The sequence below is a fragment of the Podarcis tiliguerta genome (assembly GCF_965153285.1).
Source record: "Podarcis tiliguerta genome assembly, chromosome: 12".
Classification (NCBI taxonomy): Eukaryota; Metazoa; Chordata; class Lepidosauria; order Squamata; family Lacertidae; genus Podarcis; species Podarcis tiliguerta.
In genome coordinates, this window is record NC_139545.1 from 7,319,521 (window position 1) to 7,337,678 (window position 18,158).

Here is an 18,158-nt window from a genome sequence, read left to right on the forward strand (position 1 = left end):
CAGTCTAAACTTGTGCCATCAGAACCGATATATATATATTATTAATATTATGGATATTTTAAATCAGTTAATTTGACAGGGAACAACAAAGCAAGTCAAATACTAAATCACACCTCCCATTTGCTGCTCCAAACTGAGTGTGTGCGCATACCACATTTTGGTCTGATGCAGATAAAAATGTTGTGAAACTTACCAAGTGCCAACAATAAATGACAAGAGTCTAAGTTTGAGGCCCTATTTGAGCTTGACGCACTGGTGGAGGAAGAGGAGTGTGGGGGTAGCACACCACCCCCGGCAGCGCGATCCTGGTGGGGTGCCATCATGGTTGCCCCCCTGCCCGCACTGGGTGCCACCCCCCCACAGATGGCATGTCACGCCCCCAGGATGCGCGCCACACCCCTGGGGTGCACACTAGCCCTGCCCCCGCCTGCTCTCTGCCCCCCAGTGCCGAAGCATGAAGCTCCACAGCTGGCTTGATGCCCTGGTCCAAATGACTCTTCCACCAACACTTGAAAGAGCGAGGGAGAAGAAGCATGCAGAGGAAGCAAAAAAGTAGACCTGCAGCTTCAAATGGGAAAAAGCAAATCAGCTTGTTATGATTTGCAATAGGAGCCAACTCCCAGGAGCCAAGGTCCCTTCATCTCTCCCCATAAAATATTTGAGGGGGCCAGCCCCCCCCAATGGATGGGCATTGCCATTCAAATACTGTGTGTGCCACATCATGCGATCGATTATGTAGGGTGGGACTTACCTGCCCATCCCCCAATATTTTATTCAAATTGGCCCCCCTGCACATCACAGCAAGCAGTTACAAAGTCCTATCGACTTAGTGAGATTAGATGAATGGATATCTTATAGACACAGACCATGTATCGACAAATATTATGACATTTGGAAAGCTTTTGTATATAAAAAGTAGGTTATAAATAAATGTATTGGAATAGTAATTTCATTCATATACCTTTGTATTAGAGTGGTGTGTACAGAATTATAGTGTTTTTATGCACCGTTTGTTTTTCATTTTTAAAAAACTTTTTTACCTGACATGTTTTCAATAAAATATCAAAATAATAATAAAAAGGAGCCAGGCTAGGTTTTCTTCTTTTTAAAAAAAAGAAAAATATTTTTCAGATTCTGACTGCAACCCCTTCTTCTGCCGAGCAAGCCAAGTTGGAACAACTTTATCCACAGGCTCAGCAAGGAGCGCCTCTCAGCGTCGAGGGGGCGGCCCTTTGCGCGCTGGCACCACCAGTGGGACGTCCAAAAGCGCGTGGGGTGGCGGGGAGCAGCCTGCCTGTTTCCGCGCACTCGCGCGCAAGGCAGAGCTTGGCGCCCGAAGCTGCCCGGAAGAACCCGGGAGTTGCGTTTATCGAGCGAGGCGCGGAGGCAAAGGCGGAGCGAGCGCGGACGGGGCGCCTGCCTGCCTACCTACCTACCTGCCTTGGCCGCCGACCCGGGCGCTCAGATCTTCCCCGCGGAGCCATGGGCTCCATCGCCTCCGCGCTGACGCGCTCGCGCAACGCCGTGGTCCAGGTGCGCTCGGAGCCGTCGGGGGCTCCGCCGGCAGCCGGCAGCAAGCCGCGCGGGCCCCGGAGCAAAGGGGCGAGCAAGGCGGCCACCGCTGCCGCGCCTGCCCGCCGCCCGCCGCCAGCTCCGGGCGCCTGGGAAGGGAGCGACCGGCCGGGCCAGGCGGAGCACAAGGAAGCCCGCCAGGAGCTGTCCGTGGTGCTGAAGCGCCCCGAAGAGGAACAGGGACCGGCCGGGCTGGCCTTGCCCCTCAATCCCCGCCGCTGCCGGAGCGCCTGTGAGTATTTGACGATTGTGCCTCGCTCCTTCTCTCTCTCTCTCTCTCTCTCTCTCTCTCTCTCTCTCTCTCTCGCCTTTCTCTTCCCTCTCATCCTATGCGCCTCTCTCTGCTACCCTCGCGCTTCAATCGGAGCCACCCCACGGACCTCCCCGCTCAGGACTTTTGAATCTGCTCGGCTTTCTGAGCCGGGCAAAACTTGCTTGGAAGTTTAGTTGAGAGAGACAGCGGCAACTGAGGTGACTGGGTAGAAACCACCTTAGGCAGGGGAAAGCGCAGCGCTCTCCAACACCGTGACATGGCAAGCGGTGCCGGCTGAAATCCCTCCCCTTGTATCAAAGGATAGTTGCATATATTTTTTATTGTTTAACATCTGGTTATTCAAGCAGCTCAGAGTGGCACTGTAGCCTCTCAACAGCTCTGCGGAGCTAAGTTATAGTTTCAAGGTCCGCTCGCTGCCGAATGGAGGTTTGTATGTGGGTTTGCTGCCCAGCGCTCCGTGGTGTGGTTCTATCTGATGGGTGTCCTTTTGCACGCACTAAAGTGATATATATTTGTTTCTGCAGAGCAATGCAGGGCAGGAGGGGTGGTCCCTGCCCAGAAAATGTGCAGACTATATCTGGCACAGGGGAGACAGCAGAGGAAGTGCAGGCAGGAGTAAACAATAGGAGGAAACGCGTGCAATAAGCCTTCGTTACAGTAGGGCTTGGAGTTGATTCAACAGTTTTGGCCGCCAGCAGCCTCACAGCATACCTTCTAGCAGTTTGCAAGCTGAGGCATGAGGACAGGTGACAATGAAGACCCTCCAATACAAAACCGTGCCCCTTCACCCCCCCAGTCAGAGAATTCGTAAGCATACTGTCCCTTGCATTTCAAATACTCGTTCATTTTTTAAATGCTTGATTTAATTTCTTTGGTACCTCTCCCATCCCCATCCCAACCATGGTTGGGTGGAGACAGGATGGTAAGAGACCATGGTTATGTTATGCTGTGTATAAATGAATGTTGCTTGAGCTGTTAGCAAATGACTGTCGTGTGTTTAGGGAAACAATAATTTAAGGGGTGGCAGGAGGGAAAGAATGAGCTTTTAAAAGCCCAAGGTGCTGGCAAGGGCAGAATACAGTTAAGAGTGTACATTGATATGGCTAACAATTAAGAGTCATGTGATTTTGAAAAAGCCCCGCCTTTAAAAAAAAATGTGCTGCAACTTTTTTCAACCACGGTGGAAGCTAAGAATCCTTTTGCATTGTAAAGAGCAACAGATTCATCACGGCATAAGCTTTTGCAGTGAATGGAGTTTGCTCCATTAGGTGGATGAAGTGTTATCCTCACCTGACAGGCTGCATATGTGTGTGTGGGGGAGGGGGGGGAGAGAGAGAGAGAGAGAGAAGTCAGAGGGAAATGAACATGAACCCTTGGGGAATGCTGGTCTCACATCCAGGTGAGCACAAAGAATTAATTGCAAGTAGCTGAGCTGGTCCATTTGGTTGACCACTGTTTGATACAAGATAGTGGATTAGATAGGCTTCGTATTGATCTTATCTATTTTGTCAGCTTTTATGAAAGCAGATAATGCAACATAGGAATGTGCAATACTTTGAATGAGTTAATATTGTTGTGATTACAATAGATATATTTTACTCGTTTCCTTGTATTTCTTTTTTTATATACATTTTTAATAGTTTTTTAACATATCATTTCCAACAATCATTTAACATACATTCTTATCTTATACAATATTTTAGACTTCTGTCAACAACCTCTGAAGATTTTACATTCTTTATCACTTAATCTGCATTTCTTAATTTCTCTATTACTTTTAATTGTCCTTAACTGATAATTCTCTTCATAGTCTTCATTGCAATATTTCACACTGTCCTCCTTACAAAACTTCTTGCAGTCCTACTAGCGTAATCTGTTTATTACAATTGCTTTTCAAATAGTTCAAATATTTACTCCAGTCCTCTAAGAATCTCTTGTCCCGCAGGTTTTGAATCCTTCTTGTCAGTCTGTCTAATTCTGCATAGTCCATTAATTTCATTTGCCACTCTTCTTTCGTCGGTAATTCTTCTTGTTTCCATTTTTGTGCCAATAATATTCTTGATGCCGTTGTTGCATATAAAAACAATTTACAATTCTGTCTATTAATATCCTCCCCTACAATACCAAGTAAAAATGCCTCTGGTTTTTTAATAAATGTATATTTCAATATCTTTTTCATCTCATTATATATCATTTCCCAGAAGATTTTACTTTCTTACATTCCCACCTTGTATTTCTATCCCAGGGGTCAGCAAACTTTTTCAGCAGGGGGTCGGTCCACTGTCCCTCAGATCTTGTGGGGGGGCCATACTATATTTTGAAAAAAAATAATGATGCAAGAGCACCATGAGCCCCAGTGGCTGCTTACCTGTGTCCTGCGAGTGGCAGGGGCTGGCGGCGGCAGCAGTGGAGGGACGATGAGTGGCACATGAAAGGGCTCAAGAGAGGGTTTGCTTTAAATGGCCGTCGCTCGAGCGCTGCTGCTGCTGGCACCAACAAAGCCCAGCCCCCTCCCTCCTTTAGGCAGGGCGGGGAGAAGCCAGGAGGAGGAAGGGAGGAGGCGCCACTGGCGTGTGAGGGAGAGGGAAAGAATGTGTGCACTGGTGATCCACGCAGTGATTTCCGGACCGTCCACGGGCCAGATCCAGAAGGCAAATAGGCCCGATCTGGCCTGAGGGCCTTAGTTTGTCTATCCATGTTCTATTCCATTCTTCCTCCCAATGGGAGCACAGTAATGAGCTCCACACTAGTTTACGTCAAGGTTAGCAATTTTTTTTCCCTTTTTTAAAAAAAATAATATTTATTAGAAGTTTTATAGTTACAGAAAGAAAGTATGAGAGAAAAAAAGAAAAAGCAATAATTTTTTTTAACAAACAATACATCAAAAATAGAAAGAAAAACAGTACATCAAAACAACAAGAAAAAACAAAAACATTTAAAAACACATCCAAATTCCATATCTTTATCTTTCATTTACTTGTTTCCTCGACTTCCTCACACCTCCCTTTTTTGTATTCTAGTTCAAATTAGCCAATTCAGCAAATCCTTTCCCTCTTTCTCAATTTTTGTTCTATAATTTATCTTAACACAATCTAACTTTAAATTTTCCACTTTAGCCCGTTAACAATCAGTTTTTGCTTAATTCTTTATAACATTTCTGCTAAAACCATATAACTCCATTCCAGCATTCTTCTAACATTCATTAATTTTGCAATATTTCTGTAAATATACTTTAATTTTTTTCCAATATTCTTCCATCGACTCTTCTCCCTGGTCTCGGATTCTGCCAGTCATTTCTGCCATTTCCATGTAGTCCATCAGCTTCATCTGCCATTCTTCCCGGGTGGGTAAAGCAATTCCCCCCCCCCCCAATGAATCCGGGGACACAATAAATAAATAAATACTACACGTTCGGGACATTGATGCTGCAGCGATGGCAGTGGCAGAGGGGTGGCCACTGCCTTGACCTCAACCACCATGTTTCCCCTTCCTCCAAGGCTACTATCTCCTTTTCCATGAGCCTGGGCAGCCCCTGAGTTGTTGGTTCCTTGGTGGTGGTGGGAGAAGTGGAGCATGGTGGGTCAGGCATGGAAGGCAGAGAAGGAGGGTTAGAGGGGCAGCGGCAGTGAGGCTTGGGCAGCGCGAGGCCTCCTTTCCCATTGGAGCAGCCCCAATCCCATTCCTACTTCTGTGCAAGCAGGAGGGGGCGGGGATCCCTCAGCTGGGAAGGGAGGCTTCCTGTTGCCTAACTGGGAGATCCCTGCTCACTCCTGCTTGCATGCAAGCTCTGATACACAGTGTGAAGCCTCCCTTCACAGCTGAGAGATCCCTGCCCTGCTCCTGCTTACACGCAAGTAGGAGTTGGGAGGCTGCTCTGATAGGTAGAATGAAGCCTCCCTTCACAGCTTAGTTGCTGGGGTCAGGGAAGGTGGAGGCAGCCCGGAAGCTGCATCTTAGAGCCCCTGCACCACCATCATATGGGGACTTCCGAGCAGCTCCTGAAGCCAGCCAGAGCCAACTGCTCTGGGCTGCTGAGACTGCCGCTGCTGCATTTCCAGGGGACATTAGATGAAATCTGGGGACATTCCAGGGACGGAATTTGTCCGGGGACTTAATCGCAATTCCGGGGACTGTCCCCGGGAAACGGGGACATCTGGTAACCCTAGTTTATGTGGTCTGTTAGCACCACCAATTGATATGGAGATGCACTTGGGAAGAGAAACAATATGACAGATCGTGTGAAGGCAAGCTGACAGCAGCTCAAAAGCCACTGGAGCTGTAAGCATGATCTTTGCACCCCTTCTCTTTAAATTTTTCTTTTTCTTGACCGCTGCTCCCTTCTCTTGGCTTCAACAACATGGGAGATCCCATAGCTCAATGGTAGAGTGCAAGCTTTGTATTCAAAAGGCGTCAGGTTTGATCCACATTGTGTTGTTGTTGTTTAGTCGTTTTGTCATGTTCGACTCTTTGTGACCCCATGGACCAGAGCACGCCAGGCACTCCTGTCTTCCACTGCCTCCCGCAGTTTGGTCAAACTCATGCTGGTAGCTTTGAGAACACTGTCCAACCATCTCGTCCTCTGTCGTCCCCTTCTCCTTGTGCCCTCCATCTTTCCCACCATCAGGGTCTTTTCCAGGGAGTCTTCTCTTCTCATGAGGTGGCCAAAGTATTGGAACCTCAGCTTCAGGATCTGTCCTTCCAATGAGCACTCAGGGCTGATTTCCTTCAGAATGGAGAGGTTTGATCTTCTTGCAGTCCATGGGACTCTCAAGAGTCTCCTCCAGCACCATAATTCAAAAGCATATCTCCTGCTAAATACCATACAGGTAGCAGAGCAAGGAAAGACCATTGCAGAGCAAGAGCCACTCAATCTAGCCAATGCCTGGGTAGATAGACCAACAGACTGACTCATATAGGGTGTGATATAAAATAATCATCTTGGCAATGAATGCTTTCCTGTCAATTCTCTGCTGATGACGTGTATCCAGCTCACCATTATTATTTTGCACACATTTATTAGAATACATCCTCATTATAATGCAATAAGCTGAATGAATAGAGAAAATGGCAAAAGTTGCACACCATCAGTGCAAAGTTTTCCAGTTCACTAACTAGCCCATTCCACTTATCACAAAGGAAATGCATAATTAGACTAAAATTATTTTAAGACATCAAGAGATGTATACTTCTAAATTGGCCTCTTGAGGGTTTATTTATGGGTGAGGACATGCAGAGCTCATGGAATATACTCATCACTGTTTGGCAAGGTGAGCAGGCTGCAAACATGGAATGCTAGATCTGAACCATTTGAACCTAGGGATGTGAGTGGTGCTGTGGTCTAAACCACTGAGCCTCTTGGGCTTGCCGATCAGAAGGTTGGCAGTTTGAATCCGGGTGATGGGATGAGCTCCTGTTGCTCCGTCCAGCTCCTGCTAACCTAGCAGTTTGAAAGCATACCAGTGCAAGTAGATAAATAGGTACCACTGCAGCGGTGAAGGTAAACGGTGTTTTCGTGCACACTGGCACTTACCACAGTGTCCTATTGCACCAACAGTGGTTTAGTCATGCTGGCCACATGAGCCGGGAAGCTGTCTGTGGACAAACACCAGATCCCTCGGCATGAAAGCGAGATGAGCGCAGCAACCCCAGAGTCGCCTTTGACTGGACTTAACTGTCCAGGGGTCCTTTACCTTTACTCACTCTGAGTCTTCATCTTCATATTTTCCCATCGCCAGCCCAGGCTCTTTTTGTACAACTCCAGATACATTTGAGTTTGCACTTGCAAGGGGAAAGGGATTCATTTTTAGAGCAATGCTGTGCTAGTAGGCAGAACATCTTAGGGAACTGTATCCCTCATATTGTCCAGTCGCTTAAAAAACCCCAAATAATCATGTCTGAGATATTGGGAGCTTGAAAAAAACCTTTCAAACTGATCAGCTAATGAGGGTAAAAGTGCACTTGTAATTGAACAACATGGGATTTAGAAAGGAAATGCTGTTTTGACAATGGCAAACATGTTTTATTTAGTTGCTGAGGAAGAGAGGGAGAGGGAGTTGAAAACTTTGTTCTTAAAACCACATGCATCAATCCATTGAAGGAGGTTCATCCGCCTCTCCTCCATTCCCAAATGACTATCAGTTCGAAAGCATGTCAAAGTAGATAAATAGGTACCGCTCTGGCAGGAAGATAAACAGCATTTCCATGCACTGCTCTGGTTCGCCAGAAGCAGCTTAGTCATGCTGGCCACATGACCTGGAAGCTGTACGCCAGCTACCTCGGCCAATAAAGCGAGATGAGTGCCGCAACCCCAGAGTCGGCCACGACTTGACCGAATGGTCAGGGGTCCCTTTACCTTTACTAACTGGGAAGGAAGTTTTGAGATAACTGTAATCAATGCATTTGGACACATCTCTGTGATAGGGCAGGGCAACCAACAAGCATCTGCTTCCATGAATTCAGTTAACTGCTGGGGCTGCTGCAAGGCTGAGGCTACTTTTAAGGCCAGTTTGCACACAGTCCTGTTTTTTCCAGCTGAGTGGAATGGCATTAGTAGGAAGTAGCTATGGCGATGTAGTTCTCTTGCTTACTTCCTAGCAACAGCATGGGAGCTGCTTCTCTGTGGAGGCTTCCCTCTCTTACCATTCTGGTTCTTCATAGTTGTCCCCGTGCAAGTCCAGTAATGGAGGAATGGAGGATCCACATGGGAGGGTTGTGACCACAGGGGAAGAACGTAGACTACCATCAGGGACCAGTTCAGAGATGGGCCGGTGCTGTACAACTGTGGTTCACCCCACGGAATCCCTCCACTTCTCTGATGGCACGGGAAGCAAACCTGAGAGTGTGACTCCTGGGCTGTGTGACTCACAGGGCACGAATGTTCACAGTGAGGAATTAACTCTTTATTTTCACAACTATGCTTACAAGTTAGGAAGAGGCAGGTCCACCAGTCCTATGACTTTCAGCAGTTGCCACAACAGAGAAGCCCCTCCCCTGACCTCGGCTTATGTATCTTCCCCACCCAAGTTGCATGAAAGCAAGCGGAGACTTTGCCTGCATGTCATCTTCTGCTCCAACCCTCTTCTGGTCCTGGGAGACAGTGGAGCAGGAGAGGTGGGGGCAGGAGGAGGAGGTGCTCAGTCCCCGTATGGGGCAGCTGCATATTCCTGCATTTTAGAGGGTTCTAGATGATCCTCAAGGGATGCGGGTGGCGCTGTGGGTTAAACCACAGAGCCTAGGACTTTCCAACCAGAAGGTCGGTGGTTCGAATCCCTGCGACGGGGTGAGCTCCCGTGACTCAGTCCCTGCTCCTGCCAACCTAGCAGTTTGAAAGCATGTCAAAGTGCAAGTAGATAAATAGGTACCACTCCGGCGGGAAGGTAAACGGCGTTTCCGTGCGCTGCTCTGGTTCGCCAGAAGCGGCTTAGTCCTGCTGGCCACATGACCCGGAAGCTGTACACCGGCTCCCTTGGCCAGTAAAGCAAGACGAGCGCCGCAATCCCAGAGTCGGCCACGACTGGACCTAATGGTCAGGGGTCCCTGATCCTCAGGGTCCGTGCTAACTCTACAATTCTATGATTCTTTTTGTGTGTGTGCTCCATATCCAAGAGCAAAGAAGCTATAAAAGACCTTCTTCAGAGCATAGTACTATTTAAAGAGCAGCCCAGTGAGACATTGTACTGCTCCTATAGACTTTAGGGAGGTGCTGTGGTCTAAATCACTGAGCCTCTTGGGCTTGCCGATTGGAAGGTTGGCGGTTTGAATCCTCATGACGGAGTGAGCTCCCGCTGCTCTGTCCCAGCTCCTGCCAACCTAGCAGTTCGAAATAGATACCACTGTGGCGTAAAGGTAAACAACGTTTCCATGCGCTCGGGTTTCCATCACGGTGTTCCATTGCACCAGAAGCGGTTTAGTCATGCTGGCCACGTGACATGGAAAGCTGTCTGTGGACAAACGCCGGCTCCCTTGGCCTGAAACGAGATGAGTGCTACAACCCCATAGTCATCTTTGACTGGACGTAACCAACCAGGGATCCTTTACCTTTTTTTTTACCTATAGACTTTATCTGGAAAGCAGCTGCAATGGTTGTTGCTGTATTTTAATGACGACAAGTTTATTGACAATTGCAATTAAATGTAGGAATTTATTTTGGGGCATAAAGGATTGAACAGCTTCCCCCCTGCTAGCATAATAGAGTAATAATAATGTGCATGAGTGCACATGTCTTTTTTTTTGGCTGAAGAACTCATGAAACATTTTAAAAGATAGTTCTTTGTTTTGCAAATGCGCACAAGATTCTTCAAAGCAAGCTTCCATGCTCTGGCCAAGGCATGCTCACATATTTCTATTTCATGCTCTTTGGCTTTGTGAAACAGAGTTGGTTAGTTGCACAGCAGGCTGCGGCCGTAACTTTAATAGCCCCGCACAGAGATCAAATGGAGTGTGGTAGTGCACAGATGGGTACGAAAGCATAAAAGACTGTAGGCTGCATTTACAAATGTAGGAATGTGAATGTCATGCCATGATCTCTCAGGAAACAAACCAAGGCAACTGAGACAAAAACTAATCAAGGGGAAAATCTCCAGGGGGTGAGCGTACAAAAAGGAAGAAAAGAAAATGTAAGATTTAAACACACACCCTGTGCTAAAAGAGAGAGAGCTGGAAATGTAAACACTATTTAAGAAGTGAAAAAGCCATTCTTTGCCAGATTTCCAAAATCCCAAGCAGTCAGAATGAGATTGAAAAAGAATTTTATCCCCCAGGTTGGCCCAAGCTGCGTGATAAAAACAAACAAAAACCAGCCACAACTCCGTCCTGAGAATATATTGCATATTTATGCAAAGTTGCCTTTTAAATATTGTTTTGGTATGCTTGAGTCTGAAGATGTTGCAGCTGTGGCAGAATTCCCTTTGTGATTTTGTGGGTGGGTGGGTGGGAAGGGGCGATTAACAGAAGGAGGAAAGAAACAGAGTAGTCGAGGGAGGTGTGCATATTGGTAGGACAAAATGGGATTCTCCATGCCTTTTTCAAAAAGGAAAAAGAGCTGCATGGGCCTCTGATCTGCAGCTGCTTTGATTTTAAAATAGGCACGGGGAGAACCCAAACATGTGATTCAAAGCTGTATTTAAAGTAATGTCTGGTGACTTGAGGTCATGCAAGATGCAGAAGAATTGATGTGGTCCAGTTCCGCACTGCCTTGTATATTTCTGGGGCCCGTTTGCTTGTCACAGCCTCGCCATAAGAGTCACTTTTCTGTAGCTTCATTCCATAAATTGGCTGAAACTTTTAAAGTCACCATAGCCATTTGGGCAGGGGCAATAGATCTTTAATGTGAGATTGAGAGCCTGATCCCAGCTGGGTGATGTTTTCATGTTACAGATAAAGACTTCAGGCTGTTGACTCTGCCTACATGGTTGTGGGTCTTTAAACATTTATCCCATGGCACAACCAGGTAGCATTTGAAAGCTGCCTGACATAAGCCTGCCTCCACAGTCCTCAACCAGGAAAGCCAGCAACTTACTAAGAAAATATAATGCTAAAAGTGTCACCTGCAGCAATTCTGCGGTAGATCTTTGATCCAAATAAAATTCTCTAGGTGTAAAAAGTGCTAAAGATTAATAGCCTGAAGCATCCAGATTCTCTGGAAATTATTGGGGTTTTTTGGGGGGATGCAGGAGGCTGGTCTTGGAAATAGCATTGGTCTCTGGGCATAGACTGCATGTACTCATTCCCTGGTGCATTATGGGGTGGTGAACGTGTTGGGCTCCAATTTCCATCCCCCCTAGCCAGCATGCCTAATGGTCAGGGGTGAAGTTAATGTAGTCTCAGCAACATCTAGAACAGGGTGGCCCAATCTGTGGCCCGTGGGCCACATGTAGCCTACAAGGCCTTTTTTGGCAGCCTTTGGCAACATTCAAGAAAAAAAAACATCTTAAAGTCTTAAAAGAGTATTTTTTTTTCTGTCATGCGTTGTTCACAAAAGTTCATACACCTGTTTGTGTATTAAATCTGTTTAAACATTATATTTATTAAATCTATTAATTGTGTATGTAATTAGATCTATTGATTGTGTATATTTAATAACATTGAAGACAGTGCGAGCACTTTAAATTACAACATGGAGTTTAATTCAGTGTGGGGTCTGCAGGCTCTGTGTTGAAGTATTCTTGTGGCCTAGTCTGTATGAAAAGTTGGACCTCCTTGATCTAGAAGGTACAACATTGACCACTTCTGCATTGGGTTTTAGTGTCAGGAGTTCAGCCTACACTCGAGTAGGACCCTGACAGAGACACATGCCTGACTGGCATGTTCTCTCCCTCCTGGTCGATTGTTCGGGAGCTTCAAAAGCTTTCTTCGGCGCAAACATCACAGCAACCGATGCCAACCGGCAACAGCACACTTAGGGATCCGCGGAGTTTGTGAAGTTGCGTAACATACCTCAGCAACTCAGCATTTTGGCTAATCTACTTTATTTACATATAAACACACACAGAGCATTGCAACATGGCTCCCTCTCTCTAGCATCAGACAGCAAAGATAAAAAGAACAATAGCCACACTTTGCGGAACACAGTAACACAAACATCCTGTCTCTGTCACTTCCCACTCTCTGGAGTCAAAACATATACCGTCATGTGATAGACAACAATCCCATGACTGCAATCACGGAGCAGGAATTCTAACATTTAGGGGGATTTCCCATTTTCATAGTGTTTAATAGTGTGAAAAGCTGGTACAACCGCTTTCACTTGCCACAACCACTGCATTATTAATACCTTTGAAACATGTTTTGATGGCTGTGTAGAACCCTATTCAAATGGGAACATGGTAACTAGAGGCAATAACAGGGTTGGTACAGTACATGGTTGTGGGAAAATGATGCTGAGCAGAGCACATGGAAAGCCAATTCGCACCATGTCCTGCATCCCTGTTGCTGGGGAACAAAAGGTTACTAGTAGCTCTTAATACTTGCACAGTACAGTTGACTACCAAGGGTATAATTACACAAGCATCCAACTGTGATTTTGAGAAATGACTCAAAATTATTGTTCCCGGCTACAATTATGTGTTCATTCTACCCCATTTGGTCTCGAAGAGAACCTGATAGTTATTATTAAGTGAAACTGTTAATAGGCAGAGCAAGTCGAAAGCTCAGCTGCAGCTGCTCTGGAGTTGTCAATACGGCAACTGCTAACTTCACCCCCCACTGCTATACTTCCCAGGGCTATACCTCCTTATTGGCGGATATTTGCGTGGTTACCTAGAGCTGTATAAATGCGTCATATAAGCATGACTACAGGGAGGAGTGGAGGGTCATGCCTGCGGGCCTCATCCTGCCTGCTGTGCCTTCAGCTTATGCATGTGAGCTTTGTACAGCATCCAGCTGCACCCATGTTGTCTCTGTCAACACAGTTCAGAGAACACCCCAAAGGCAGGGTCCCCCATCCATGTGAGCAGAGCAGACATTAGACCAAACGTGCAGAAGTTGGGCTATGTGGTTAGCAGGCATGTTTTTTGCTGAAAATGCTTCTGGGCCCAAGCGCCAGGTCCATTTGTTATTTATTTTATGGAATAAATCAGAGTTGGGGAACCTTTGACCTTCAAGGTAGAGCTGGACTCTGACTCCCATCAGCCCTGGCCAGCAGGTGTAGTGGTGAAGGATGATGGGAACTGTAGTCCAACAAATATCTGGAGGGTCAGGGGTTCCCCATCCCTGAAATGATAATAATAAAAATTGCCTATGTAAAATAGTTTACATACATGATTGAAAACATACTAAAATTACATGAATGCAATTTTAAAATCCCTCATGAGAAATATCTCCCTCATTTGAGCATAACAGAGGATTCAAAGACCCCCATCTTACTTTTGTGCAGTTGGTTCCTCCTGCCTAGAACCTGACATTTTCCCCTATTTAAATACATTTTGTTAGTTTGGGCCCAGTTCTCCAATCTGTTAAGGTCATTTTGAATCTCGATTCTGCCTTCTGCGGCATTAACCAGTTTGGTGTCATCTGCAAATTTGAGGAGCGTCCCCCTAATTCCTTCATCCAAGTCATTTATAAAGACGTTGAACAACAATGGGCCCAGGACAGAACCCTGCAGCACCCCACTTGTCACTTTTTTCCAGGATGACGAGGTACCGTTAGTCAGCACTCTTTGGTTTGATCAGTCAACCAGCTATAAATCCACCTAACAGTTACCTCACCCAGACCACATTTTACCATTATTATGGGGGACTTTGTCAAAAGTCTTACTGAAATCAAGATACACTATGTCCACAGCATTCCCCTGATCCACCAAGCTTATAACTCTACCAAGAAATGAGATTTACCTGGCATGTCTTGGCTTTGAGAAATCACAGCATCTTAGTAATGCTGGGTCTTAGTAATCGCAGCATCCCTTTCTAAGTGCTTACAGACCAACTGTTTAAGTATCTGTTCTAGGACGTTTCTTGGTATTGACATCAAGCTGACCGGTTGGCAGTTGCCTGGGTCTTCTCTCCCCCCCCCCTTGAAGATGGGAACAACATTTGCTCACCTCCAGTCTGTAGGGCTCTCACCTGTTCTCCAAGAATAGACAGAGGTTGTGAGATTACATCCACAAGCTCCTTTGAATTAATTTGAATTCATTTAAAGTAGCTAGGTGTTCCCATACCACTTTTTTTGCTGCAGCTCCCTCCTTGCATTGTTTATTCTGTTATCATCAGATTATTCTGTTATCATCAGATTGGGTACTGCTTTCTTTTTGGTGATGGCAAAGTAGGAGTAGAGCAATTCCACCTTCTCTCTGTCACCCAATAGCATTTCTCCATCTTCGCCCTTCAAGGGACCTACTACTTACTTGCTCTTCCACTTGCTTTGAACATATCCAAAGAAACTTTTATTATTATCTTAAACTTCTCTTGCAGGCCTGAGCTCATCCTAAGCTTTGGCCCACCTGACTTTCCCCCTTCAACTCTTGGCTATTCCTGTATTTTATCCCTTTGTGATTTCTCCTTTCTTCCATCCCTTATACATGCCCTTCTTTCATCTCAGCAGTGCTTTTTTCAAAGGGGGTACGCAGTACTGGCATTTCTCTTTTTTGTTGTTAAAAAGTGTGGCACTTACTGTAACAATTTCATGGTGAGTACTGGCACCTATTTTTCTAGGAAAAGAGCATCACATCTTAGCTGATCTGTAAGATCTTTATGGAGCCACACCAGTTTCTTTAGGTACCTCCCACTTTTCTTTATTGTTGGAAATTTTTTTTGCCTTTGTGCCATCAATATTTCACCTTTAAGAAACTCCCACCCATCTTTAGCTCCCTTCTCTTTGAGTATTTCTGACTACGAGGCTTCACCCAACAGTCACTTAAGTTTTTCGAAATCAGTCTTCTTCAAGTCCAGAGTGCATGTCCAATTACATTCAGCTTTCGCTTGCCTGTTTCTAATGACACCCAAGAGGACACGATCACTTCCCAGGGTTTCCTGTACTTTCACTTCATTCGTCAGTTCCTCCCTGCTGGTAAGAACCAGGTCCAAGAGAGATGACCCCCTTGTTGCGTCTTCCACCTTCTGGGAAATGAAATTGTCAGTAAGGCAATTGAGGGATTTGTTGAACCTTACATTCTTGGCAGAGTTTGAGTTCCAACAGATATTGGGGTAGTTGAAGTATCTGTCCTCTTTGAATGTTTGGCAATCTAGGAAGGCATCACTCAAGTCTTCAGTCTGGTTTGGAGGTCTGCAGCAGACACCTGCAGCATGGTCACAGTTGTTTCCTTTCCTACATATTACCCATATATTCTCAGTCTGCCCTCCATGCTCCTCCCTAATGCTCCTCCTTCTCCCACTTTGTTTGATCTATTTCTTTTGAATAGGTTATACCCCTCAGCTTCTACATTTCACTCATGAGTCTCATCCCTCCAGGTTTCAGTAATGCCTATTAGGTCATATTTTCCATCCTGTATTAAGAGCTCAACTTTGTATTGCTGGTTCCCTATACTCTGTGCATTAGTATAGAGACAATTATAGCTTGCATTAATATAGAGACTGCTATAGACAACCATGGCTTTTCCTAAATTAGTTGCCTGATTTATACATTGTCTTTTAGATGACAATTGCCCTTACAAAGTGGTGTAAAAGGTTTTATAAAAATGCAGTAATAATAAGAATAATAAAATATGATTAAATAATAATTTTAAATTATTGAAAGAGAGCAGTAGCAATTTAAACATCAAAAGCATTTCATAAAAAGAAAACCGCAGTAAAAATGGTTAAAGATGGAGACCACTCATATTTCCTGGGGGCAAGAATTCCATAGCTGCAGGGCCACTGCTGAAAAGACCCAATTCCTGGTATCCTTTAATCTAATGTCTCTTATAGATGGGCCAGAGAGCAGGGCTTTAACAGAGAATGGTAAACCCAAGGCAGGCTTGTACAGGAGCAGCAGGACCTTTAGATAACATGACCCTAAACTATTTAGGACTTTAAAGACCCAAAGCAGCGCTTCAAACCAAGCCTGGAACCAGGCAGCTGGTGTAACCGGTAGAAAATGGTGCAATATGTTCTGAATACATGGTCCCTTGCAGCATCCTTGCTTCCATAGTCTGTCCCAGATGAGGTTTAGGAACCATTTTTAAAGCGGCTCCACGTAGAGCAGATTACAGAAATTCTGCAGATGTATCTATGAAACACTGTACAGTGGTACCTCTGGTTAAGAACTTTATTCGTTCTGGAGGTCCGTTCTTAACCTGAAACTGTTCTTAACCTGAAGCACCACTTTAGCTAATGGGGCTTCCCACTGTTGCCACACCGCCGGAGCACAATTTCTGTTCTCATCCTGAAGCAAAGTTCTTAACCCGAGGTGATATTTCTGGGTTAGTGGAGTCTGTAACCTGAAGCGTCTGTAACCTGAGGTACCACTGTATAAGAACGAAGGCTGACTCAAGACACAGCTCTGCATTGTCGGCCGGGGTGGGCACTGGCCACCCCACAAAGCCGCCGCACCCCTAAAAGGGGGTAAGTGGACTTATTGTGTCATTGCATCACAATTACTTCTTTCTTTTCTTGTTTCATCGATGCACAGAATTGCCACATGCTCATTGGCAACGCCCAATGCAATTGAGAAATTTGATACACTCATAGAGACCATTGCATCAAAGCTGCTTCTTGGCACTGTACCTGCCACGGTGTACGTGCGCACCAGTAATGAACTGAAATCTGAACCCAACCATCCGTGCAGAGAAGCATGTTGTTATTGGGTAGTCACAGAAGGAACAAAGGAGGATTCCCGAAAACGTTGCTTTCACTTTGGAAACAAGACCAGCTGATTCAAAACCTGGGAGGGGGGTGGAATCTCTCTTCAAGTCAAACACAGCCTGCAACATTTACTCTCCAGGTAGGTTGGTTGTGGAAGGTAAACTGAATACTCACAATTTATGCCCAGCTGTGTGTACTGACAGACATGGGCACAAGAGCAAAGGTACCTCAGCCCCCCTGTTAGCACATGTGCTCAGAACATGTGTCTTTGAAGCCTGTTCTTCTGTGTTCTTCAGGGAGCAAACCCTTCAGGAACCTGAGTGCCTGGAGGGAAATGAGCTGGTTGCTAGGGGAACCTCTTTCGTCCGAGAGCTCTGGAGCTGTTCTGTCGGAAGGCGGGTTGCCGTTGTCTCCTACACCTGGCCTGGATACATGCATGTTTCACCAAATACACAGAAGAACAGTGTGTATTGAGATGAGAACTTTGATCTGAATAGTGAAGTGCCCTTGTATAGTTCCCCAAAAGGAAAAAAGGATTCCAGGATATGAGTTTTTACAGAAATTGGGGCTTAATGCTAAAGTGAACAAAAGGCAAATTCTGTGGGATAACCAGCCTCATATAGCCAACATGCTTAAATCTAATCAATGCAGGGAAGGGTTAATACCACAGAGTAAGCTACCTGCTGGGCTTATTTTGGTCACTCCCCTTCACCTTAAGAGGAAGGTATTCAAGCCTATTGTTGTACCTGAGAAACTCTACCAGAGAAGCTCAGCATGTGAAGAGGCTAGGCTGCTTGCTGCAGCTTAGCCGCATGGCTCTTACAAGCCATTCTTGCGTTCTGTACCAATAATTTAGAAACTTCCACAACTGTAGCTAAGCCAAGTTTTACTGCCTGTGTTTTCTGATTACTGTATGGAAAAGCACACGAACCTGACCTTTAGAGGGTTTGTAAGTAAACCATTTTTAACACACCAAATCTATGGTCTTTTTCTATTCTAGGGGAAATGGGAAACTTTGGAAGCAACTAAGAAAGAGGTTATTTTAAAGGTCTAAGGTAAAGGTAAAGGTACCCCTGCCC

General features: G+C 45.6%; 1 protein-coding gene across 2 annotated transcripts in view; it reads left to right on the forward strand.

Moving 5' to 3' along the window:
* Positions 1–1,277: 1,277 nt before the first annotated feature.
* Positions 1,278–18,158, forward strand: part of PDE1C (phosphodiesterase 1C) — a 312,257-nt gene continuing 295,376 nt past the window's right edge. The window contains exon 1 of one of the 2 annotated variants that reach the window (XM_083407039.1): positions 1,278–1,804. In XM_083407039.1, coding sequence (XP_083263165.1) covers positions 1,483–1,804 — 322 coding nt within the window. In that variant the 5' untranslated portion in view covers positions 1,278–1,482. The remainder of the gene's footprint in view (positions 1,805–18,158) is intronic. The other variant, XR_014503859.1, reaches the window with a different exon arrangement.